The following is a 27,298-nucleotide window of genomic DNA, read 5'->3' as shown; positions in this document are numbered from 1 at the left end:
CTGGGCTCAATGCTAGGTTGGACCTGGCAGGAGAAGGACTACCTGGCCCAACCCTGGCAGAGTCTCTTGGAGTGAAGGGCCACTGTGACCTCGCAGGTATCCCCAAGGAAGAACATCTGATGACTGCCCATTCCAGAGAGGCAGTTGTACAGATGGCCATCTGATCCATGGAGATGGTGGTGCAGTCTTCCCCATGAATCCTTCTGGCAGCCTGGACCCTGAGTAAAGAGGGATAGGATGGGCTGCCAGTGGCATGGTTGGACTCTGTCTTTAACACAGGAGGTATGTGGGTCCAGGGAAGCGGCCAAGAGAAGGCAGCTTGGGAAGAGTGAGATGCAGGGCTGAAGTAGAATCCATTATAAAAGAGGAAAAGTAGGCAATGGGAGGCCAATGCAAAGGAAGTGTGTCAGCCAGGGAAGAGCTGAGAAAGAGTAGTTAGGGCAGTTGCAAGGTGAGGTAACAGAGAGTCTCAGTGAAGTAATCAGGCCCCAGTGTGTTGTTCTCTACAACACATGATGCACAATTCACTCAATAAACAAATTCCAAGCATCTCTGGTGGCCTTCTTGCTGGGTGGAGGGCTCATTTGATATGCCTCTGACTCCTGGTGTTCTGATAGATACTAAAAGCAGCTTGCAATTTTAAAAAATTTCTAATGTAAATCATGCATGAAGGTTGTTCATCTGTAACACCATTTGTATTTAGGTTTGTATGGGCACTGTGGTGTTTGTAAAGCATGAAACCATAGTTTATATCAACGCCTGTGCTTTACCTTCTGAAAAAAGTCAAACTACAAATTGAATGATAATACATGAAAGTGAACATTTAGGCATATTGCTCATATTTTTATTCAGTAGTTGAACTTTTCTCATTTAATTAATAGTAACTAAAACTGTTTTATTAGGTTATAATTATGTGAGAATATTTTTCTTATCTATTTTAGGACTTTTTGAGAGTAGGAAGCTATCGTATATTTTTAAAAGATAATGTGGACAATAACATTGTGACGTCTTGCTCTTTTTTCCTTTGTGCCTTTCAGATTTTAAATGTGGGAAGAAACCTTTAGAACCCAATGTAGGGAATTTTTATACCTACCTCTCTAGGATTGTTGGTGGGAATCAAGTGCAGCAAGGCTCACACCCATGGCAGGTGAGTGTTCCCTGACCAAGGTAGCTGTAGACCAAGACACCTGCAGAGCTAAATCACAGCATATCATGGAAATAACAAAGGGATAAAAACAGGGAACTGCATGATAAAAAAACAGGCTGCACTGCAGGTCTTTTGTTTAACACAGTTTTGCTATCTGCAATAGTACAAATCAAGAAAGAAACAATCTTAGTTTTATCTAGATCTCTAGAAGCTTTTGTGTGATTATTTTGTTTTCATAGCAAGATCTATTAAGAAGCTGAGGCAGATCTACTAGAAAATAATATAATACTCTCCAAATATAAGATTTCTGTGCCCGTCTCTCAAGGTTCTGTGCTATTTAGCCTGTAGCAGCAGAGTGAAGATGATATGTAGAATGTGTTTTCTATGTGCGTTACACACAGTCATATGCATGACTGGAGAAAGGTTAGTGTAAACCAGTATGTACTTGGCCCATCCACCTCTGGGATTTAAGCGGTTGCTGTTTTCCAGATGTTACCCTCCCAAAGATGCATAAACTTAGAAGTTTTAAGACATACATGTCTGTCTGTTTTGACTATATGACCTATATGCAAAAATACATAAAACCAAATTATTAGATTAAAACAAAGAGTTCCTATGTCAGTTTACACAGTTATAACTAAGATGGGCACACATAGCTGTTAACTATTGCCTACAATCTCTGTGGTCCTGCTATGGATGGTCTTAGGCCAGGTGGGAGAAGATTGCCTCATTCTATAACCTACTCTCTCTCTCTCTTTCTGTCTCTGTCTTCTGGCCAAGTGAAATTGTGCAGTGACCCCCTCTTTACACATTATGCAGAGTATGCAGTTTTGGTCTGGCAGGTCCCAATCAGACATGAGTACTCAGTTCAGAATGTGCCACTGGCATGTGGAGAAATGGGTTCGGCTTTCCTCCCCAGTGCCATTTTCCCATTCTGAAACATTCTGGGGTGCTACTGGGGAAACCCACAAGTGTGCATATGGGTTTCCCTTGCAAGCCGAATAGTGTGCCCTCCAGGAATGCTTCAGGTTGAGAACGTGGCTTGGGAGGGTGGAAGTTGAGGCCCTTTCTCCATGCATGCCCTGTGTACTCTGCAGTGTCAGTCTTTAAATATACAATTATCTCAACCACAAGAGCCAGTCATAACTGGCTGGAGTTACTTGGAGGCTTCCTCCCATCATAGTTTGGAAAGATAATCTCGTATTTGAGAGGAAGTGAATGCCTGCCTGCCCTTCTGCGGGGGGGGGCAGGGGGAGACTGCTGTCATCAAAGGCAGGATGTTGCCATCTACTCTGTCTTGTGATTTGGTTTGTTTATGGCAAAAGTAATTGTGAAATATGCCTTTTGAATGCTTTTTTTTAGTACATGGTAAGCCACTTTGGTTCTCCATTTTGTGGAGAAAAGCAAGCTAAAAGTGTCCAAATAAACAAATATTATTCATTTGATCTCCTTTATATTTATGTTTGTTGTATATTCTTTAGGGAAGGATACCTTATGCTTTTATTCCTTTTGTCTGCAGGACAAGTGGGCTGCCTTATCACTGGAAGAGGGTCAAAGTATGGGCCTCTGCCTCTGTTTCACCCAGGAAAATTTTGCACCAAATTTGTTAGCATATCTGTAGCCTCAGATAACAGGATAGCTCAGGAAAATGTGGTCCAATGAGAATCCCCACCCCACCCAAGTCCTTGGGTTGGTGCAATGAGTGGAAGAAACTGTGCACAGGAATGCCAATCAGGACATTCCAGCTTGACATAAATATACCTGTCAGACACATATTTGCTGAATCACTTTCTTCCCTGAGAGCCAAGCTACAAGTGACGGCTTACACAGGTTGGACACTTGTCAGCTTACCTCAAGTTTTGATGGGAAATGTAGGCATCCTGGTTTTACAGCTTGGCTCTCAATTACAGCTGCAAGACCAGGATGCCTATATTTCCCATCAAAACTTGAGGGAAGCTAACAAGTGTCCAACCTGTGTCAGGCGTCACTTGTAGCTTGGCTCTCGCTGTCTGCCCCTACCCTTGATGCCCAAGGGAAACAAAAAACTAAAGAGAGTGCTGGGAAATACAAAATGAAAGCAGAGAGCAACTGCAGACTTGACCACAAATAATGTTTGAATAGGGCCTGTTCCTTACCAAAAATCAGAAATAATTTCATTCCATTTAATTGCCTGGAGTTAATACATTGGGCGTATTCAGACCAGACTTTGGAATAGTTACATTCAACCAAGGCTAAATAGCCCTGATGATATTAATGCAACATCCTAAAATACTCCAGGGCTTATCACTTTTTAACAAGAAAATGTTGATAATACCAGAAAAATTCTGTGAATGCCTAGAAATTCAGAGATTTATACGAATATGGACTGTCACCTAAATTTTACTGCCATCATTCATTTCTGTGCAGCCAAAAAGTGATTTTATACACAAAATTAAATGAAATCATTCAAATGTACATGTTGACATTCTGCTACATATACATCCTATTCTCTTTGTCAGTTTTGCAGATATGATTAGAACATACCTTGCATAGTGTGTGTTCTTTCTTTCATAGGTTTCTTTGAAACGACAGAACATTCATTTCTGTGGAGGAACCCTCGTTTCTCCCCAATGGGTGATCACAGCAGCTCACTGTGTTCAAAGCAGGTATGGATATTTCACTAGAAGGATATGATTTCAGAAATATATACCACTAGTTAAGCATTCTGTGTATAAAAGATCTTTTAACAATAATGAACTTTACCTCCCCCCGCCCCCATTCCAATGATTTTCCACCACCATGCAGATATCTGCTCAGTTCTTTGACCATCACTGCTGGAGAACATGATTTGAGCCTGACAGAGGAGGAAGAACAGACACTACCAGTAAAGTATATCATCAGTCATCCAAAATTTGACCCCAAGAAACCAATGAATTATGACATTGCCCTTCTGAAAGTGGATGGTAACTTTAAATATGGTAATATCATAGTCAAATATGATAATTTTGTAGGGAATCGCAAGCATCTATCTGAGTTGTTCTAAACATAGTTACTAATACTCAAGGAGGAATAACTTATGACCAATTAACAGTGCAATCCTAAGAAGATGGCTTCAGAATCCCACTGAAGGCTACTGCCAGGAGAGTGTATTTAGGATGACGCTGTAAATAACATCACAGCTGAGTCCAAAAGATACCCCCACCCCCAGTGACAGACCTAATCGATCCAACAACCAGTACCTTTACGTATTTAGTTCACACGATCAGGCTGGTGAGGAGAATGTGGGAAGAATAGATTCATTTGGTTCTTGAGAAAACAGTAATATAATTGGCCAGGGGTCAGCAAACTTTTATAATTAAAGAGCCAAATTACATCAACATTCCAAGGATCCACAAACAGTCAGTATAACAGTTCCCATTTGCGTACCACTTACATTACTAATAATTGACATGTTGATAAATAATACATAATGTTTTTGCAGCTCAAACTTTAGTTTGGGTGAGTCCTTATTAGGAATTGGCACATTTACAGTGCAACCTAAGAGCACTTTCCTGGGAGTAAGCCCTGTTGAATAAACTGGGGCTTACTTCTGATTATGCCTCCTTAGGATTACTCCTACAAGGTTTCACAATAAATAATAAATATATACAGTAGCAATCCTGCAAGTGACTGGACTTCTACATAGGGGTGGTGAATGTCAGAAACTTACCTGAGAGGATTGGCAGTGGTTGGGGAATGGCAATGACTGGGGAGGACCCCCTTAAGTAACTATGCCCATGTGCTTCTGGTTCTCTCATACATACCGCAGTCTTGCTGTTTCAGTGGAAGTGGCAGCCTCATGAGTGCCTGTGTATGTGACTGGTGCTTTAGAGGTGAATGGATCTTGCTCTAGAGAATGTGTCGTGGTTGTATAGTGAGGGGGGAAAGTTGAATCCAGAAGTTTCTGTGTTATGAAATAGAAACAACCCAGGAGAAAAAATTGCAAGAGGTAGAAAATATACTTAATGTCACTCTTCATCTCAATGGTATTTGCTCAGAAGAACATCCTTGTGAATTGGTGTCATATATCTTAGAAAGCAATTTTTTAAAATAGTTGTGAAAGTCATTATAAATAAAACTTTTGTTGAATGAGAGATTTGGTACTTAACCCTAATAAGTATTATTCTTTCTAATATTTAACAATCACAATTCATTCTCATGGTAGGTCCAAAAGTTTGGCCAGCATGTCTTCCCAATCCAGATGAAAAGTTTGATCCAGGGTCTATATGCAGCACGTGTGGTTGGGGTCGTCTAAGAGAAAGTAAGTCTCTGTTGTTACTTCTGAAAACCTTTCTTTAACAAGTCAACTATTTAAATATAAACATGTGTGCATAGAATCATAGAACCATAGAGTTGGAAGGGGCCATACAGACCATCTAGTCCAACCCCCTGCCCAGTGCAGGATCAGCCTAAAGCATCTCTGACAAATATTCATCCAGCCTCTTCCTGAAAACTGCCAGTGAGGGGGGGAGCTCACCACCTCCCTAGGCAGCTGATTTCACTTTTGAACTACTCTGACCGTGAAAAAGTTTTTCCTAATATCCAGCTGGTACCTTTGTGCATGTAATTTAAGCCCATTGCTTCGGGTCCTACCCTCTGCTGCCAACTGGAACAGCACCTTGCCCTCCTCCAAATGACAGCCTTTCAAATATTTAAAGTGAGCAATCATGTCCCCCCCTCAATCTCCTCTTCTCCAAACTAAACATTCCCAAGGCCCTTAGCCTTTCATCGTAGGGCTTAGTCTCCAGACCCCTGATCATCCTCATCGCTCTCCTCTGCACCCTCTCGATTCTGTCCACATCCTTTTTGAAGTGAGGCCTCCAGAACTGCACACAATACTCCAGGTGCGGCCTGACCAAGGCAATATAGAGAGGGGCTATGACCTCCTGCGATTTTGATGCTATGGCCCCTTTGATACAACCCAAGATTGAATTAGCCTTCTTTGCCACCTTCTTTGACTGCTCATATTTAGTCCACTCTTACCCCAAGATCCCTTTCACATATACTACTGCCCAGAAGTGTATCCCCCATCCAGCATTTGTGCTTCCCATTTTTGTGGCCCAGATGTAATACTGTGCACTTGTCTTTGTTGAATTGCATCCTATTCACAGCTGCCCACTTCTCCAGAGTATTCAGGTCATGTTGAATTTTAATTCTATCTTCTTGAGTGTTTGCTACTCCTCTCAATTTGGTATCATCAGCAAATTTAATGAGCAGCCCTTCCACTCCTTCATCCAGATCATTGATAAAAATATTGAAAAGTATCGGGCCCAAAACTGAGCCCTGCAGCACCCCATTGGACACCTCCCTCCAATCTGATGAAATGCCATTGACCACCACTCTTTGGGTGCGGTCCTCTAATCAGTTCCCTATCCACCAAACTGTCCTATAGTCCAGTCCACAGTCTTCCAGTTTGCCCATCAGAATGTCATGGGGGACCTTATCAAAAGCTTTACTGAAATCCAGATAAATCACGTCAACAGAGTTCCCCCGATCCAGTAAGCTGGTCACTTGATCAAAGAAGGAAACCAGGTTGGTCTGACAAGATATGTTAGGGACAAAACCATGCTGACTTCCCCGGATCACTGCGCGGTCCTTCAGATGCTTACAGATTGATCCCTTTAAAATCTATTCTAATATTTTCCCAGCAACAGAAGTCAGACTGACTGGCCTGTAGTTTTCTGGGTCATCCTTCTTCCCTTTCTTAAAGATTGGGATAACATTCACTCTTCTCCAATCTTGTGGCACATCCCCAGTCCTCAGGAGGCCTTGAAGATGATGGACAGGGGTTCTGTAAGTTCTCTAGAAAGTTCTTTCAGCACTCTTGGGTGCACCCCATCCGGCCCAGGGGATTTGTATTCATCCAGTGCAGCCAGATGCCTCTCCACAACCTCTCTGTCAATGTCAATTAGCCACTCAGGTGTCCTGCCACATTTTCTTATTCTGAAGCTCCCTGTACATCCACATCGGTTTCTTGGAGCCCTTACCATGTTTCCGTCTTGCTGGGATAGTGAGGGCTTGAGCTTGCAAAAGCTCGTGTTTGAGAAGGGCCCACCCTTCACTCGCTCCTTTCTCTTCCAGCACACTCCCCCACGGAATGACTCTCATCAAGCTTCTAAGTTCATTGAAGTTGGCCCTACGAAAATCTAACTTACGAGTCTGGCTACAAACTTCCTTGGCCCCCCACAGCAACTGGAATTCAAGGGGGACATGGTCACTTCCCCCTAAGGTCCCCACCACCTTTATCTCATCTACCAATTGGTTAATATCAAGTCTAGTATGGCCGAGCCCCTTGTACCTTCCTCCACCTTTTGAAAAAAGAAGTTATCAGCCAGCAGGTCAGGAAATTGCATGATTCATGACGCTTTGCTGAGCCTGTCTCCCAGCACACATTGGGGAAGTTGAAGTCACTCATAATTACAAGGTTCTGATGTTTGGATACTCTACCAATCTGTTCAAAGAGGGCAGCATCCATTTCTTCTCACTGATCAGGTGGTCTGTAGCAGACTCCAACAATAATACCCTTTGTCCTTCCTCCCCTTATTTCTACCCATATGCTTTCCACTGGGCTGTCTGCCCCATTCTCCATAACTTCTTGACAATCAGGCCCTCTCCTCACATACAACGCCACTCCACCTCCTCTTCTACCCTTCTGGTTTTTTCTTGAACAACTCATACCCATCCACTAACACATTCCAGTCATGGGAATCATCCTACCAAGTCTCAGTAATTCCTACTATATCGTAGCCCTCTGTTTGCAATAGAAGCTCAAGCTCTTCTTTCTTATTACCCATACTTTGGGCATTGGTATATAGACACTTGTAGCCTTGTACCTTTGTTTAACCTGTTCTACCCAGGTGGGTCCCCACTGTTTTCATTTTGTCATTGGAATCCCCATGTCGATCATCCCCTTTCCCTTGCGGCATCAGTTTAAAGCTCTCCTGATGAAGTTCTCCAGGTTCGTTCCAAACATTTTCTTCCCTGCCCTTGAGAGGTGAAGCCCATCATGTGCTAGAAGGCCTTCTCTAAGAAAACCTATCCCATAGTCCCAGAACCCAAAGCGCTCCTGCCAGAACCACCATCTCAGCCAATGATTCACCTCAAGTATGGTCTGCTCCCTGCACGTTCCTCTTCCTATGACTGGAAGGATAGAAGAGAATAACACCTGAGCCCCCAATGTCTTCAACTGCCTTCCAAGAGATGGTTGTTGTGGGTTTTCCGGGCTGTATTGCCGTGGTCTTGGCATTGTAGTTCCTGACGTTTCGCCAGCAGCTGTGGCTGGCATCTTCAGAGGTGTAGCACCAAAAGTATGCCATTCTAGTACTGAAGTCTTTTGGTGCTACACCTCTGAAGATGCCAGCCACAGCTGCTGGCGAAACGTCAGGAACTACAATGCCAAGACCACGGCAATACAGCCCGGAAAACCCACAACAACCATCGTTCTCTGGCCGTGAAAGCCTTCGACAATACATGCCTTCCAAGAGCTTCATAATCCACTTTAAATCTTGTGATAGTATTCACAGCCGTGTCATTCGTTCCCACATGAATCAGCACAAATGGGTACTTATCAGCAGGGTTGATGGGTCTGTTCAGTATGTATGAGCATAAAATAAAACATGCTTTAATATTATGCTGGATTTCTATGCTCCATCTTGCTTACTAGTACAGAATATAAAGAAAGCCAACTTCTTCAAGAAGAATCTTGGGTCTAGCAGGAACCCATGAAGGAGAGATTTTGCATTAGCAAGACCTAGAATGAGCCTAACTAGATGTTACCTTTTACATGAATTCATCCAGGTGACTTAGAGTCATACTGCAGCTGCAGGTCCCAGTGGCAACACCTGTGTAAAAAACACAAATGGCCCCCATTCTGATTAGTACTGGGGCATGTGAGGGAAGGGGATCCTGCCCCTTCTTGCAGCTTTTTTGGCAGCCAAACTGACCGGGGGCATGGGCGGCATTATTTGGTCTTTTGGGAGGCTGCTATGGAACAAAAAGACCACCCAGATCCCCTAGTCTTTTCAGATGCTGAAAAAGGGTGCAGGGGGAGGAGGTAGGAGGCTCTCCTCCCTCAGCCCTGGTCCCAATCATAATTGGGCTCATCTGGGACTTGCAGGTACTGTCTGTCTGTCTGTCTACCGAGAGCCAGTTTGGTGAAGTGGTTAAGAGTGGTGGGTCTGTAATCTGGAGAACCGGGTTTGATTCCCCACTCCTCTGCCTGAAGCCAGCTGCGGTACCTTGGGTCACAGTTTCTAGGAGCTCTCTCAGCCCCACCCACGTCACAGGGAGATTGTTGTGAGCATAATAATAACATACTTTGTAAACCACTCTGAGTGGGTGTTGTCCTAAAAACAACTTAATGTTCCATGAGAAATTATTTAAAGTAGTCCACGACACATCCTTTGATACTCACTTCTGCCTCTAAATGCTTCAATAAGGTGTCCTGGTCTACTGTGTCAAAGGCTGCAGATCGATCTGGAAGAAGTAACAATGAACAATGCCTTTGTCTATATTCAGGCAGAGATCATCCACTACAGCTACTAAAGCTGTCCCCATCCCATGACCTGGCTTGAATCCAGACTGAAAATGGTCCAGATCAGTAGAGTTATCCAAGAAGACCTGGAGGTGGTCAGCTACTGCTCTATCAATCACTTTGCCTAAAAAGCTCAGATTAGAGACGGGACACTAATTGGCTATATCATTTTTGTCTAGAGATGGCTTGGATATTATCCCTACCCAATCTCATGGTTGAGAACTGAGGTACGAGGTAACTAGATAGGAACAAGATGTTTTTTCTTTAAAAAGAGAGACTTGGAATGAAATTCATTTCAAATAGCACAGACTGAAGGAAATACTAACAGTAAATATTGAGCAGTGGGGTTTTAGTTTTTAAACTGTACATACCAAGAAAAAATGCTTTCCAATCAGGCTTTAATAACTTGGTAACACATAACCCCTGTTGCACCTTAATAATACCTTTCACACTCACAGTGCAATTCTAAGCAGATTTATACCATTCTAAATCTATTGAAGTTAATGGGTTTAGAAAGGTGTAACATTGTTTAGGATTGCATAGTTGCTTACCAGACAGTACAACAAGACAGTACTAGTATGCCATTCTAGTACTGAAGTCATTCTCATGAATGTAATCAAATGTTAGGTAATGTTATAAGGAGATTCAGTACTCTGTGCTTTACTTCTTTCCTCTTCACTTTCTGTTTAAGAACAGCAACACACGATGCTGTTTCCCCCAGAATATTCAGTCATGTTACATATTCACAATCCATCTTGGTTATGCTTCCTATGATACAAGTATACATACTCTGTGTGGTAGACAAATAAATGACTAAATAAATGAAACTTTTGTACTCAGTAAGCAATGATGGACTGTTTTGCTTATTGTCTTGCTTGTTATTCAGATGGAATCCTCCCTCAAGTCTTACATGAAGTGGAGTTGCCCATCTTGGACCATGATGAATGTTCCAGAGCACTGTCAACTTTAAAGAAACCCATTCAAGGTGACACTTTAATGTGTGCTGGGTTTCCAGATGGAGGAAAAGATGCATGCCAGGTTGGTAAAATGAACAGCTACGAAAATGTGATATTTTTTAATATTGCTTTTGCTCGATCTTTGTGATTTTAAAAAATGAGTAGGTAGGTTCTTCAGTGCGTTACACAGCCTTAATAACCTCTTGCAGAAAAATAACAAAGTACTCTGGACTCTTTGCTTTGAAGCACTGGCTCTGATGTTTTCAAAGCTCTTGTGATTGATACCATAATGTATGACAGTGGCATTCCAGCTTTTCGTAAGCAAAAATTTCACATTTGAAATAAAACTCCAAAGCATTGCAAAAGAACCTAGGGAATTTTTAAAGATGTCCTATCCCTGTTCTGAGATCATCATTTATGTCTACCATAGTGAAGTTGCTGGGCTGTGTAGGGAAGCGATTCTAAAGTACTTAGCAGACCCATGCAGACTTGGTTCATGTCTTAAATTAAATGTCATGTTCTATGAATATGCAAGGAAAAAACCCAGGTAGGTAAAACTGATTTATATACTAAATCCATGAGGGAAAGGAAGGGTTTCCCCTCAAAGGTAAATAAAAACTACAGCTTTTACTCAAGTTACTGAAATGATATGCAAGTTCTCAGTATTCCAGATAGTTGAAAAGACAAAAAATGGGAACATGACAATAACCCCTTCTGCACCAGGGACATAACTCCTCACTACCCATGAAGTCAAGGTGAAAGGCATGGAATCAGCTTGTGTGTTGCCATTCGCACCTCTCATGTTTGGTCCACATTGCCCTGGTTTTGGGGGAGTTCAGTCATATTTGGGGAGTGTCAGTTCCTGGCAAGTAGATCCCTCAGCCCCTCTCCAGTGAACACACATTAGTTCCTGTAGAAAAGCTTTATTTAGGATTTGACAGTTCAGCTTTATTTAGCATTTGACATCACAGAGCTTGGTAGAAGTGATAAGGGAAGGCAAGCAGTTCTATGTTATACTTGATTTTCCCGTGCTCAAATAACTGTTAAGGTTTTGGCGTGCAGTATACACAGGTCCCGTGAGAACCCTTTTTAGTTATGGCTAGACATTCAGTATACAATCATACATTCCCAGCATCTGGGCGAAGTAGCAAGAGCTGGCATCTGGATGCTCCAAGGTCAGCGCTAGCTTAGAGGAGCATATTTCTAGAAGATAACAGGAGAGGCCCACTCTGGGTCTCAAGTAACATTTGTACTAAGGAGAGAATACATCAGGTTAATAATGAGCATTGTGGTTACAACATACAGACAATCATGGCATGACTGAACACAGACATGACAGGGAGCTCCATTCCAGCTGATTCTCGGGGCCAGGGGGGCATGGATGTTGACAAGCTGTTTGCCCTCAAAAAAGGAGGCAGTGTTTAAAAAACTTTTTATTTGCAACAGGTGTGTATGGAAATAGGGTGAAATTGACCAGCTTCCTCTACTTAGCAAGGAGGTGAAATTGATGAAGGTTGGGCAATTTGAGTTGTATTGTCTCTCTGCAAAAAGAATGAAAAGGGAACTTCCCCCTCTATGCTTTCAAAACAGCAATTAATCAATCCTGCATTGGACTTAACATAAAAAAAAGAAGAAAGGGAGGATGAGACGGGAGATGGAAAGGAGGAGAGAGGGAGTGGCCGGATAGACAAGGGTAGCTAATCACAATGAGGTGGGCTGGCAGGGGGTGGGAGATGGAGCAAAAGGGTGGAACACCCAAAAACATAATAAAGAATGTGCACAAGGAAACGGCAGACCGCAAAGCAGATTTTTAAAAAAGTCATGGTATAAGCACTCCCAGGAAAGCTGTGTAGTGGCTGAAGTGACTACTCATGGCAGCAAATCTGATGCAATCAGGAAAAAAGGCTGTAGTATGGAAACTGAACTAGTGAAATAGATCCATGCAGTCTCGGCTAATAAACCATAGTGGGCAGCAATGTGCTGGAATGCACAGAGATCCAAAGAGGAAAGGGCCACTCCAGTCCCTAGCATTGTGAAAACAGGATGAAGTATTGTGCACCTCATATCCCTGTATCATTAGGACTTTGTTTGAACTATTTAAAATTTTAGAAGATAGAATCTACACACAGGTTTTTTGGTCATCTCTTTCTTTCCCAATGAAAGCCCACTCCTAAAGCAGAGCAGACTGCAGAGGTCATAGCAGCCTCTTGATGAAAGACATCCCTTTCCCCCCCAACACAACTTTGCCATATTTTTTCCAGTTTCAACTTCTATGGACTTATTCACCAACAGAGATCAGGAAGCAGATCCATAACTGATTACAAATGTCATTATGTACTTTTGAGGGACTCTTCTGTGGCTCACAAAAGCTCATGCCCTACCACTACTGGACTCTTGCTTTTTTCTACTGCAACCGACAGACTAACACGGCTATCCATCTTGATCTTAAATAAATGCTGTTTTACATGTGCCTCCTTTTTGAATAATTATTTTTCTTTTCCCTGCAGGGTGACTCTGGAGGCCCTCTTGTGTGTATGAGTGAACATGGCTCCTGGACCCTGGTTGGAGTGACCTCATGGGGCATGGGATGTGCTCGTGGCTGGATGCATAACCTGAGAAAAAAGTACAACAGAAGAGGATCTCCAGGAGTCTTTACAGATCTTATCAAGCTTCTTCCCTGGATTCAACAACATATGGCCACTGGTAGTCACAAAATCACAGAAATATAATTGTTATGTTAGTGTTAGTATCCTGATGCCTTATCCATTAGAACTTGATGATCCATATGAAAAGCACTGCTTGATCAGACCAAAACTCCATGTGATCTAGCACAGTCCACCAGATGCCTCCATAAAGTTCACAAGGAGGGAAGGAAGGCAGTCAGCCTTGGTCACTTGAGGCCTTTTTTTTAACCTATAGTGAAAAATGCCACTTAAGCCAAATCTGTCAATCAGGCAGGGAAAAAAACAGCCAGCCAGCTGTGTCCCCCCCGCTTTTCCGACCAACTGAAAGAAAAGTAAAACTGAAAGAAAAGTAAGTTTATTATGTAAGTTTTTTTAAAAACTTGCTTTGCACTGGTGCACAATGCATGCATGCAGGAGCGGCACCAGGGTTTTCAGCGCCCACAGCTGGCCGGCGGGCTGGGCACCTGCACACAGCTGTAGGTTTTGCGATGTTAGTAAGATAGATAACACTGACACACATGATATTATTTTGAGTTCAGCTGCTTCACAGAGATGAAATTGTTCTGCTTAGAATGGTTCCAGTGCAATTGTTAATGATATCTATATTCTCATATGGACAATTTATACTGGTATTTAAAATATATCATTACAGTTCTGATTTGCCATAGTCCTAAAATATTTTTGTTTTTCAACTAGATGTCAGAATGAAAAGTTCTACAGGTAAGTATAGAACCTCTTATCTTTGAACTATGCATTTTCTTGATAAAGTCTAAAATGATTTCATTTGTGCTAGAAATGTATGGATTCTGGCGTGGGGTCCAATGAGCTGAACAATTAATTCCACATGCCCCAAAGAGCACTGGGCTTGTGTTTCTTGACCAATAATCTACCATGCTATGTGTTAAATCTGGTAGTTCATGAGCTACCAGTAGCTCTCTGGCTGCTGTAGAATAATTCATGCATCCTTTAGAAGACCCAGGAAAAGATTGTGAAAGATCTGCTTTCAGTTTTTTTTAAAAAAATAAACAGCTTTTATTCTATATTTTTATTCCATGCTTAGCTGATAGCTTTTTTTCTGGCAATAGTCCTAGTCCATTTTCTGGTGATCGTCCTAGTCCATTTTCTGTTTTTAGGACAGAACAAATCACGGTAACATGCTGTATGGGAAGTATTATGGGATATTTTCCATTATTCAGAAGTAGCTTTCGCTAAATAATAGGTTGGCAACTTCTGTGTCAACCCATGTTTGAACATATTCCAAAAGCACATTGGAATATGATACGGGATCCTGCAGGTTGAAGAACAAAAGTAAAAACTCTCGCTGGATATACCCAAACCTTTGGAAATATCTAAAGTGGCTTTTTGGATGCTGGCCATAATAGTCTTAACATTTATTTTTGTATTACAATTAAATGAGACTTGGATTATAATTTTTGTTTTAACATCTGAATGTAAATGGATTAGATTTTTATGGGATTTTAGCTTGAAACAAAGTTACTTATAAAATTTATAGAAGATAACTTCTCATCATGAAACAGCTGTTTTGCATCTTGTGCTAGACTCTTATGTAAGGAAAGCAAAACTGTATCCAAAGATGGTCTTCTGCAGGTAGCTCTGGGGAGAGAACCTTTTTCATCAGAGGAAGGCTTTTTAGGCTGAAGGAAGAATTCAAACTTTGCTGGGCAGAATCATAGGAGACAAGCCAATATATCTTTGTGCTATGCTGATGCAGAGGCTTAATTATCATCCCAAGTAGTTTCCAGAATGGCTTTGGGATTATGCCCTAGCAATGTCATCCAAAGCAGCCAATAAATTTAGAAGAGTGTAACTCTATGATAGCATCATAAATCACTCATTTATTTCCACAGATTAGGGAAAATGATTTTTAAGAGGCAGAACATGTAGTTATTTCAGAGTTTTGACACTTTGGAAATGGGGAGGATGTTCTTGTCCAGGCCAAAACGAGATGGAACAAATTATTCAATACTTAGGCTAGGGATTTTTCCTTCTCTGATTCTCAACAAATAGGCCTAACCAAATTGTGACTTCATTTTAGTTTTCCATTTCAAGCCAAGAACATTCCAAATCAAGAACAAAGACCAAATGTGCTTCAAAGTCCTCTGGTAACCATTTGTTCTTAGGCATTCCAGGTGTTCTTCACACAGGCAATTTGTGATGAAAGAAGGAAGTAATGTTTGAAAAGCCATTTCCTGTTTGGGAGTACTGCAGAAGCATTGTGAATTTACTTTCAACTTACTAATTAGGGTTGCTAACAAGTCTGGAGAAAAATGTCCTGTCCCTTTAACGGAGGCTTAATGTGTAGAAATGGGAAGAAGAATGCTTTCATGGCCTAAAGGTTAATAATATCACATGATAAATAACACCTCATTAAACCTCTGTTAAAGGGATGTGACTTTTTTCCCTCCAGGCAGTTGACAAGCCTCTTCCCAGTTAAAATTTACTCTAAAATGAAGAAACAAATCATTTTCCTAGATTGAGTTGTACATTAATCCCACATTGCTCTTATTTGATTATTTTGAAACGCCCAAAATTAATATAACCTCATGACACAGACATTTTGAGAAATTCTGTCACTGTAACTTCCCAACTGTCCTTTGCCTAATATATGCTATACCAACTTTTGTTGAATTTTGAGATCCCGTAATACAAACTTTCATAATTATGAATACAGCATCATGCAGTATTCAAGATGGTCGACTCCCTGACAATGAAGGAAGGCTACATTTTCCTGAAAGCCCGAAACATTTTTATCTGGATAATCAGTGAGTAGATGAAATACAATGACTTTTAAAGTCACTACACACAGTATTTTGCTATAGTGGTTCAAGATTTGCTAATTGCCAACTAAAAGTCGCTCACTATCAATCTAGGCTGTGTGTTTGGACGCTGCTTGTACCAGAAGGAATGCATATTCTGCTGAATTTTTCCCATTTTGATGTGGAGCCAGATACATTTTGTGACTATGATTCCCTGTCAGTGATTTCTAGGGACGATAGGCTTCTTGGTGAGTTTCTTCTTCAAACTAAATGCATGGTTTTGAACCTTGAAGAGGGGGGCTTGGGAGGGTTTGGGGCAGAGAAACAGCAGCCAGGAAAAGGTGTTAAGCATTTGCTCTCCTCTCCTCCTGCTTCTCCACTACAGATTCCCTCTGTGAAATGGGTTTTCTCTTTGAAAAGAGAAAGCTGTCAGAATTTTGTTACTTCCATGTGTAATGTTTATTTAGGTGCTGACTAGCATCTCGTGATCTTGGGATTGGAAGTATTTAGTGCTGTCCTTAGGGAGGGGAGGGGCTGTGGCTCAGTGGTAGCACATCTGCTTTGCATCGCCACTTAAAAGAAGTAGTTAATAGATTAGGTGAGAGACCACCACCTGAGATCCTGGAGAGCCACTGCCAGTCAGAGTAGACAATACTGACCTTATTAGACCAATGGTCTGGTTCAGTATAAGGCAATTTCATGTGGGTCTGCAGTGACACAATTGTTTATGGGCTCATAGCGATTAGAAGCTTCAGAGTTTAAAAGTATTAGCATCCACATTATGTTTTCTTGTAAAGTTGTCTGGTTGAAAAATTCATCTGAAAGATGGCTGTTCTAGCCTTATTCAGACATTATGATTCTGATAATGCAACCATGAATAAGATGAAATCATACTATGAATCATACTATATGCTAGGTAGCTAGCTATTTTTGTGTGAATAGAACAGACATATTTTCTAGCTTTGGTATGTGTGATTAGAAACCTAGTAACAAAAAAGAGAGGGGTCCCAACCCAAACAGACTACAACAAGGGCACAAGCCCTAGGAACCCAATAAATCTATGATTATTATATCAAAATATTTTGTTATTTGTGTCTTACTCACCAAGTGAATACAAAAAATGTACAATCAGTCAAATATTTACAATGCATACATCTATAAATACAACAAGTACACACATCTATCCCATAGTTGCTGCAAAGAGTCAATGACAATTCTATAATCTAAATATGCTGGAGTAGTCCTTGGAATGATTCTTCCTCTTGTGTTCACATCAGGATGGTCAATGTAAAGGTAAGTGTCCAAAACAGCAATATCAGAAGAGCCTAATAAGATCCCTCTGGATCTCCAGGTAGGTGGCTCACATCAGGATGGTCAATGTAAAGGTAAGTGTCCAAAACAGCAATATCAGAAGAGCCTAATAGGATCCCTCTGGATCTCCAGGTAGGTGGCAACGAGCCTGCCAGCTTAGAGTTGCTCGTTTCGGTTTCCCTTCATCCTGGCCTCCTCTACACACATAATAGTCCCAATCACACTCTCCAGATGGATATTTTCGTTTGGATATTTTCCGTTTCTGATCAATGCTAATTCACAGCACTGCACTGTACATTTTTTGTATTCACTTGGTGAGTAAGACACAAATAACAAAATATTTTGATATAATAATCATAGATTTATTGGGTTCCTAGGGCTTGTGCCCTTGTTGTAGTCTGATTAGAAACCTAGCCTTTTCAGGGTACGTGTTCATGTGTACAGACACTAGAAAATATGCACACTAGCCTGTTCATGGGCAATGTTAGCCATATGTGTTGAGAAGGTTGCAGATAGTGCATTATCCTATTATGCAAGGTTGGAGTACAAAAATCACAATGATTTTCTCATGCCAAATATCCAGCCATACAGACTGATAATCAGATTTCTCTCCCTCCAGTAAACAAATGTACAGTGTTTTTATAACATAGCCACTATAATATATGTTAGAAGCAGGTACTTTTGACATGACTGGAACTATTCCCTAGTTAAATCAAGTGTGTAAACGAATAACTTTCAGGGAAATTCTGTGGACTGGATCCTCCATCACCTATCTTGATTGGCTCAAATAGTGTACGGCTTAAATTCGTCTCTGATAATAAGGAACATGGGACTGGATTTTTCATGAAATACCAGGCTGTTGCACCAGCTATGCTTCCAAGTAAGTATTAATATTTTTAATACATTAGCCAATTGGAGGTATTCTAAAAATTCTAGATTTGTATGGAGCATGAAAAATGACAGTAGTATGAAGCCAAGAGATTTTTGTAAGGCAGGATAATGCAGGCTGCATTTATAAATTAATTATTCCAGTTGATGCTGGAATAAAATATTGTCAGTCTTTAGAATGTGTCCTCCTCACTAGGCAGATGTTAAATATGTGGCTGTGAAGAAAAAGTATAAATAGGAGGGTTAAAGTTTAATCAAATGCAGGTAATACAGGATGAGATGAAATTACCTAGAATTTGAATGTAATCAAATAAAGTTCAGAGACATTCACAATAGTAATAATTGGAAATAACTTTAGTTTTGCTAGTGAAAACCTAGAATAGCTGATGAGTCCCAAGTCCACATTTATCAGTTTGAGTTCATATCATGCTTTTATGTCTATGTTAAGCCCAATAGAGGAGTGCCTAAAGCAGAGCTTAGAAAATATTAGGAAAAATGAATTAGTCATCATAACAATAATGCAGAAAAATGCATCCTAAAATTGTATCACAAACCAAATTAAAAAGAATAACCAGTTTGCCCACATTAACTTAGAAACCAGGGTTAAAAGACTGGATCGAAACCCAATGAATGTCACAGCAGCATAACTTGCAAAAGCTTCAGTATAAAGAAAAATATTATTTTAAGTCTTTACAATGTGAACAAATGCAGGCAAAGCAAACCTCGCTAGGGAGGAAATTCCAGAGCTGTATCCCTGCCGCGGAGAAGCCTTTCGTATGGTCATCCATTGTGCTTCAGACAGGTATACGTTGGTTGTTAGCCTGTTAAAAGTACATATTTTACCCTTCAGAAAAGGACCCTCAGGGCAAGCTACAGCCATTAAAAACACCTGAGCGCTGTAACCAAATAAAACAAAGTCATCAGCTCGCACCACGAAGACCAGTGTTGTTAAATCTCTAATGGTCAGCAGCATAGCTGGGTTAGGACCATATTTAACATATGGCAGAATGTTAACAAGGATGGGTTGAAGTGGACCTCCCTTGGAAAGGAATTCCACCTCTCTCTCTTGTTCCTACCTGCCATATACACAGACTTTGGTGTCAGTGAAGATTTGAGGGCTTTAAAAAGTTATTAATGTAACCATCCCATGAAAGTCCCACGAGAATTGTAATCTGTTGTGGTGTAGCAATTAGAATCTTGGACAAGGACAAAGGAGTCCCAGGTTCAAAACCCCAGTCTTCCATGAAGCTTGCTGAGTGACCTTGGGCCACTCTTATGCTCTTCCTAGTCTAGTTCAGAGGGGAGTTGTGAGGACAAAATAAGGAAGAAAAGATGTACAACACTTGAGCACCTTAGGATAGGCAGAATAAAATATATAGATCTGGAGACCTCATAAATACACAGTGCAAGAATCTGGGCTATAACCACCTGCTGCCACTCAGATTCCTTCTTACACATTTATTAAGGTTACACATTGACTTAGTGTGTCTCCCTGATCTACTTAAGCAGTGTCTTAGTTATATAGATGTAAATATATTTTATTGGAAAATATACTTATTCATAAGTCCATGAGAGTTTCTGAGCACTGGAATTTCTGGCTTTGCTGCTTTAATCAGACTCATTTTAATTTTGCCTCACTGAACTTTCAGATTCTGGTTGTGGATCTCTAGCCATACTCTTTGAGGAAGGAACAATACAAAGCATGCACTACCCTGAGGCATATAGTAACCTGGCAGATTGTCAGTGGATTATTCATGCTCCAGAGAACCATGTGGTCAAGGTACAAAGTGGAGAGAGCATTTACCAACATCTGCAATAAGGATTTCCTTTGAACGAACAAACAAACAGTTTTGGTTGGTCCAAACTTTTGCATGCAGCATAAGATTTCACTAGTCCTGAGGCAGTTTTATTTTCAAAATTGCATCATAAAGGATGAATAAGTAATCTCTTTTACATTTGTTGAAATCCAGTGGTTTTTCAAATCTGAATACTCTTTGGGCCTGTCCCTCTTCAACCTCACTCAAGATCGGTCTTCTGGGACATCTCTCTGGCATTGGCAATGTGAACCACAGTATCTCGGAGCTGCTTTTCAAATAGAGATAGCAGCTGCATTTCAAGTAGGGAGTTCCTGTTTCCACCTTCTGTCCCCCAACATCACTTACCTGGACAGTGGGGGGAAAGGCACAGAAATGGGCCCCTCAAGCATTCTCCTGGGGCAGTGCAATGATGTCACTTCCTGGGAGTGATATCATCACACCACTCTGAGAGCACCTCTGTGCTTCACAGTGGGCCAATTTGGGTCCACTGTGAAGTGCATGTGCCCCCACCCCTGTACGATGATGTCACTTCCAGGAAGTGATGTTAAAGTGCACATGAGAGGAGCACACAAAAAGGGAAGAGAAGGTAAGTGTCCGGTCCCCCCTACTTCTGCAGGGAGGGGAAGAGGACCTGGCAACCCTATTTTCAAGGTTCCTCCTGATTGTATGGAGAAAATAACATAGGCATGTAATTCTGCTTTTTCTGAAAATCATTGTTCTTGAATATGAATTCTATATGTTAGAAAATAAAGAACAATACCTTTCTTGCAAAAGTAACTATCTCTGAACACCTTTAATCCTTTAAAAAAAATTTTTGAAAGGTTTGTATAAAAATTGAAAATTTGACATCCAATCCACATTAGGGGTATTATCCCATTCAAATGTCCAGTAGTTTTAATTAGGTCTGAAAAAGCTACTGCTTCCAAAATTTGGGACATATATGCACCCCAATGTTATCTTACCACTTTCTCTTTTTATGTATGAAGTTGCTGCATATGAAGTTAGACCATTAGTTCAATTAGCTCAGTATTGTGTATTCTTTCAGGCAGTGGCTCTCCAGGTGGAGAAGTGTATTTCCTGACACTGGCTGTAAGTGAAATCCTTCAGTCTCAGACAGCAGAGACTGAAGCTGTCACCTTCTGCATGTAAACCAATGAGCCACCTCCCTGCCTTCATTGGTTGGTCTTCTTTAGACTTCCCCAATGAATACAATGAAGTGTAATGTATTAATTGATAATAAAAAGAGATGTGCTTTGGTATTTACGTGCACCAAATACAGAATTTCGGGATTTATATCATTTTTCTTCAGTTGTAGGAATGTTTTATTTTATTGAATTGTATGTGGTTTTATTTTTCTAAAGCTCACATATGAACATTTTAAACTGGAAGAAAATAGAGACTGCACTTACGACTCAGTGATGGTGTATGAAAATATTGTAATGGATAAAGAAATGGGTATGTGGTTTATATTTATAGTAGATTTGGTATATGTTGGTCTGTATTCAGCCATGCAGTTAAGTTTGCATGAAAATGAGAGTCCATTTCTAATGATTTCCCTTAGTACTGCAGCCCCTGGAGGCCCCTGACATTTTGTTTTGGGAGTCAATGAATCCTCAGGAACAGATTAGTGGGGGTCTCCAATGTGAGAAGAAATGAATGGAAATTGCCTGTCCCTTAAGAAAACTTAAGTGCCCTTAATTTTTCTGAATGTATTTGTATATATGGAAAAAATCTGAAAAAGCAAAAAACAAACAAAACCCTCACTGGTTTCAAAACTCAGGGCCAAGCTACACATGACAAATGACACTTGAATGGCAAGTGTATTTCTCCCTGTTCACTTGCCCTCCACTCAATCCACTTGCCGTTCAAGTGTCATTCGTCATGTGTAGCTTGGCCCTCAGATACATTAATGAAGAAAAGAACATATGAAGATTTTAAAAATAATTTTGGAGCCTGGGTTGTACCATCAATAGAACTTGTGTACATTTTGTCATTTTCCAGTACAACGTGGAAGTGTGCACACTCTTTGCATGAGTGCCTTCTCCCAGGTGCCATTCCCCCCTGCCAGCCAGGTGAGCAGAGGTGGGGGAGCAGCAGCTTGGGGACGGGATCCTCTGCTCCCAGCAGGGGGAAGGCATCCCTAGCACTGGCACCATGCAAAGAACTTGTAGGGCTCCGCACACTTTACTGAAAATCAGGTGCCACAGACTCAGTATCTGTATAGAAACCATTTTCATCTTATTTTTTTTCAGCTGCTTCCCACTATAATGTTGTCTGACTATAGAAAGGCCTTGTCTGATTTGAAAAATTGGAGGATGGATAAGTTTCCTTTAGCTTCTTTTTGTTCCCTTTCTTTTACCTCCTTATATTTCTGGCTGCCTGATATGTATTTATAGCCACCACTAGACATGGGAGCAGATGTGTGACAGAGTGAATTAGACACTTAATTCACATATATTCTGGGCATGCAAATCCTCCCAGAATAAGCAGCCACAGTTGTTCCCACTGTCTTATGGTATTTCGCTTTGCTTGTCCCATCAACTGTGTCTCCCTCCTTCCTGCCTATGCAAAAGGAACTCTGGGGCTCGAGTTGTTTTCACATGTCTTACCAGCTCCAGTATGTTGCGCAAAGCTCCTGCAAGGACAGCATCTTCCTGGCGTGATTTCACGTGAAAACTGGGAAATCGCACCAGGAAGACACTGACCTTGCGGGAGCTTTGCATGATGTACCAGAGCCAGTAAGACATGTGAAAACAGCCTTGTTGTTCTTGATATGACAGACCCGGGAGGCCCTGTAGTTCAGAATGTTGCTTGAGACTGATGCGCTAACACTGCTTCTGATTGGATCCAGCACATCTCACATGATCTGGACAACGGCTACAGTGAAGTGAACCCTTCTCCTTCAGTGTGGGGGCCCTGGCTGATTACCAATTCGGATATGACTTAAAAGCAGGGATCTACAGGAGTGCAGCTCTGAGACTGTTTTCAAATCTGGAACAATAATGCAATCAATTGAAGCTCCTGGTGGCTTCACAGTATTGTGTTCTCTTGCCTGCTCAGAAGTAAGGCCAACCTGGGGTTTGCAACACACACAGCCATACCTGGCCTAACATCTGCCTTTTGCAGACCTCACTGTGCACAAGGTGAAACTGACACTTGATTTCTTTTATTTCTATTAAAAGAAAAACAGAACCCAAACTGTTGAAGAGCTCTGCAATCTTTCTTGATCAAAACAAATTCAAATACAGTTGTTTCGTTCCCTTCATCTTTCCTCTCTCTTAAAAATATTCCACAAATTGTTTCCTTTTTCCCTCCTAGGTGAGAAAGGGTAAAGGTGGTTTTTAAAAAATGCAAAATACAAAGAAAAATATTCCTCTTTTTCGTCTTCATTAAAAAAAACTGATGTAGCAGTACTGAAAATGCAGGAAGCAGGCTGCAGGGTATAAACAATAGCTTAGATGTAGAGTGCCTTGAACACTCTAAAAATGCTCTATAAAATGTTATTATTAATGACTTTGCTGGCTTTAAAAATAAACCAAACTCAAGGATAATTCTATCAACTTTTATCAAGCATGACAGCTAACAGAACCTTCATGTTCAAAGTAGTTCCTATGAATACCAGTTAATGGTGTGTGTGTGTGTGTGTGTGTGTGTGTGTGTGAGAGAGAGAGAGAGAGAGAGAAACATATGCATAGGGCTGCTGTCTTTATGCTCTGCGGGCTTCTTTCTTGGATGCATCTGATGGGCTACTGTGTGCAAAACAAGATGGATGGATTAGGTGGACCCAATAATTCTGATCCAATGAGTCTCTTCATATATATTTTATTGACGCCATCTTTTTAAAAAGACCTGCAAAACAGATGAGTATTATTAGCCCATATTGCAAGAGGGGCTTGGAGTGAGCTGATGAGAGATTCCAACTGAATGATCAGTCTGTTAGTCACTATGGTGAAAGGGCACAGTCTGCCTTGGTTTATTGAAGCCCACAAATATGAATGGTACTAGGAATTAGCATAAGTACTTAACTTCTTAAGTGAGAGGCAATGAACTTCATAGAGGCATCTGAATAACCCTTCAGCCTGGGTCCACCTCTTATTAATTTGAGTTCTGTATAAGGGAATAATAACATAATAATAATAATATTTGATTTATATACCATTCTTCAGGACAACTTAACGCCCAGTCAGAGAGGTTTATAAAGTATGTTACTATTATCCTCACAATAATAACCCTGTGAGTTGGGTGGGGCTGAGAGAGCTTAAGAGAGCTGTGACTGACCCAAGGTCACCCAGCTGACTTCAAGTGGAGGGGTGGGGAATCAAACTTGGCTCTCCAGATTAGAGTCCTCCTGCTCTTTAGAAGAAATCTAAAGTTTATATTTTTGTCATATAGATTTAATGTGGGTTTGGCTATGGGTGTGGTGTGGCTATGGGAAGTTATAAAGGGCTCCTGCATTTCAAAATTTACCATGACAACATTGTTTTCTGGAGTCCACTGCCAGAATTCCTTTTCCTTCCCACCCATTGTGGGAAGGTTCATTATTGGAAATGAGCACAGCAAAGATAAAAATGCCTGCGGGACAGTCAGGTATGCCACAGAAGAGGGGATGGGTCAGTATGTCTCATCTGAGCCCTCCTTTTGCTTTTAAAATTGGGCCTTGCTCCCACTTCGTATACTAGATGACAGGAGCTGGGTTTTATCAAATAGGGCTGCTGCCATCACTTGTGCATTTACTGGTTAGTTAATCCTATATCCCAAGCCCCATTAATTTATTATTTTTTCCCAAACTATTTCTTTTTATTCCTCAATATTTTTATGAAAGTAAACCAATGAAAACCTAACAAGCCCACAAATAACTACTTATCATACTTCTCCATTCCTCAAATTCCTATAATTAACGTAAAGAAAAAAAGATAGTGGCCAACACATTGCGAAGTGCTCAGTACATTGGGGAAGCCAAGTATAGAAAATGTTTGATGATTTAGCTTCTCAGGGTGAATGAAGGAGATTCTGAAATGTCTTTGTAATATTGTGTGTATTTACCCTATGGCAATGTTTATGGAAATGTCCTTGAAATTGACTTTGTAATCTCACATTGTATAATCCGCCTTGAGTCTCAGTGAGAAAGGCGCACTATAAATGACATAAATAAAATAAATAAAAATATGGTGGCGTTAGTTCTGTTCTGTTGTTGACATTTCCACTTTCTTTCTTTAGCTCGGTCCTGTGGATTTGCTATCCCAGCACCAATTCTCAGTTCCTCTAGTACCATGCTCATCAAGTTTCATTCAGATGAATCAGAGACTTTTGGTGGATTCAGAGCTACATTTTCATTCATTCCCATTGCAGGTAAAGAAAATACAAAAGATCCCCTATCCCTCCCGTACATGTGTTACCTATGATATTTATAGTTTTTATATTGGGTTGGATTTAGATTGAATTTTCTGGTGACAAAAGGGAAGGTGTAATTGCCTGTTGCAGATCCCTGATTCCTGCTGCAGATCTCTGATTTGCCAATCATGTCATTCTTGAGGGTCCCTTGTCCCCTGAGGCAGCATTTCAGGCAGATCAGTGGACTGGAGAAGGAGGGGTACTAGAGACAGAAAAGTTCTGTTCCACTGATGGAAGTGCCTTCGTAAGCATAACATTTAGTCTGGATCCAACTCATTGTATTTACAGCTGGTTTTACTTTATGAAGATATAGCCCCTGTTGTCCGGTGAATAAAAAAGAGCTGGGATTAAATCTGAGAAAGCTGTTAAAGTTCCACATCTACCACATTTAATTGTGTGTCCTCCTGGACAGCTCTCTCTCTCTCTCTCTCAGCTTCCCCATTTAAGCAATACTGTTTTAAAATAAGATTTGTAGAAATGATTTGTAGAAATAGGATAGCTCAGAATAATTTCAAAGTACGAAAACACGTTGAACGAAAGGGTAGCTGAGTGTGATAGATCATGGCATACCCAAGACTGACCTGGGATTCAATCTCATCTCTAAAACTAGACTCCATTTGGGTACCAGATGATCCAAAGTAAATTTGTTAAGAGGAACAGGGGATGAGGCTGATAACTAAGAACTACTCTTAATTTTGATTACACCAAATGTTTGTAGCAATAACTTCTGAGGCCTTTTTAATTTTGTTTTCTTTCGCTTTCATGGGCAAAAGATGTGATCATGGTCACTGATTCGAATGTGGATGTGGATTAGAGAGAATTATGGAGATGTCACTGATATTAGCTGTGATGTCTGTGTTCAAATTCTTCAGTATACCAGTTGTAGATAAACAATAAGGAAGAGTGCTTGATCTCATTCCCAGTTTATGGACTTCTTGGAAGTACCTGACTGGCAGCTGTAAGAAATGGGAAGCTGGACACTTCTTAAATTCTTACATTCACTGTATGTAACGTATAAATAGAGAAAAGACATAAATGGAATTAAGTAGAAATGCCCAAATTAAGAGACCCATAAGACCTGTATATAAATCATAGAAATTACTTATGTTACATTCTTTAAGGTAAAAAGCAGGAGAAAGTTCACTTGAGACATACTGATAATGACTCTGTTCTTTTTGTTTTGCTAGATTTAAATATATCAAATACAAGCAGTGAAGTGATAGTTCCTGAACAAATAAACGACGCTGCAAATGTAATTGACATTCCTGGTAAATCATCTTTTTGTTGGGGAATCCTTTTGAAAAAAAGTGGGAAAGGGGGAGGAGGAATATAGAGAAGAGTCTAGACTTCAGTTTGTAGATATTTTTAGAGGGATTCTCGGAGAGATTCTCATTCAGATCATCAGCTAAGAGGTAAGAATTATGCAGTTTTGGCTCTAGAATAACAGTACTGGATATTTGACTTCTCTAATGAGGTATCTGGCGCCAAGTGAAAAATATTCCACAGATCACATCTTAAAAGCCTGTGCCCTGTATAAACAAGCTCTTTGTCTTTAATTTATGCATGAAGCATGGCACTGGCCATTGTAGGTGTACTTAATTTCATTCAGATTTGTGGAAAAAACATCCTGAGTGGATTGTACCGCTGGATCCATTGTGATGTGGTGTAAGGCTAAGCAGAAATATTGTTATAATGCACTGGGTTTCAATCCTGTAATCGTTAACTTGAACGCAGTGGACACTCTTTAGAGGAGATGAAATCAGGCTGCTTGTTTTC

General features: G+C 40.7%; 1 protein-coding gene across 1 annotated transcript in view; it reads left to right on the top strand.

Annotated features, from left to right (window-relative positions):
- Positions 1 to 27,298, top strand: part of OVCH2 (ovochymase 2) — a 43,707-nt gene that overhangs the window by 1,599 nt on the left and 14,810 nt on the right. The window contains exons 2-15 of the mRNA XM_054972457.1: positions 1,038 to 1,147; positions 3,701 to 3,792; positions 3,932 to 4,104; positions 5,331 to 5,426; positions 10,585 to 10,736; positions 13,162 to 13,357; positions 14,035 to 14,058; positions 16,031 to 16,121; positions 16,230 to 16,363; positions 18,166 to 18,306; positions 19,964 to 20,094; positions 21,493 to 21,586; positions 25,349 to 25,480; positions 26,710 to 26,790. Of these exons, the coding sequence (XP_054828432.1) occupies positions 1,038 to 1,147; positions 3,701 to 3,792; positions 3,932 to 4,104; positions 5,331 to 5,426; positions 10,585 to 10,736; positions 13,162 to 13,357; positions 14,035 to 14,058; positions 16,031 to 16,121; positions 16,230 to 16,363; positions 18,166 to 18,306; positions 19,964 to 20,094; positions 21,493 to 21,586; positions 25,349 to 25,480; positions 26,710 to 26,790 (1,647 nt within the window). The remainder of the gene's footprint in view (positions 1 to 1,037; positions 1,148 to 3,700; positions 3,793 to 3,931; positions 4,105 to 5,330; positions 5,427 to 10,584; positions 10,737 to 13,161; positions 13,358 to 14,034; positions 14,059 to 16,030; positions 16,122 to 16,229; positions 16,364 to 18,165; positions 18,307 to 19,963; positions 20,095 to 21,492; positions 21,587 to 25,348; positions 25,481 to 26,709; positions 26,791 to 27,298) is intronic.

This window comes from Eublepharis macularius, chromosome 2, assembly GCF_028583425.1.
Source record: "Eublepharis macularius isolate TG4126 chromosome 2, MPM_Emac_v1.0, whole genome shotgun sequence".
NCBI classification, from domain to species: domain Eukaryota; kingdom Metazoa; phylum Chordata; class Lepidosauria; order Squamata; family Eublepharidae; genus Eublepharis; species Eublepharis macularius.
Note: the sequence above shows the minus strand (reverse complement) of the source record. Positions and strands in the feature narration are given on the sequence as shown.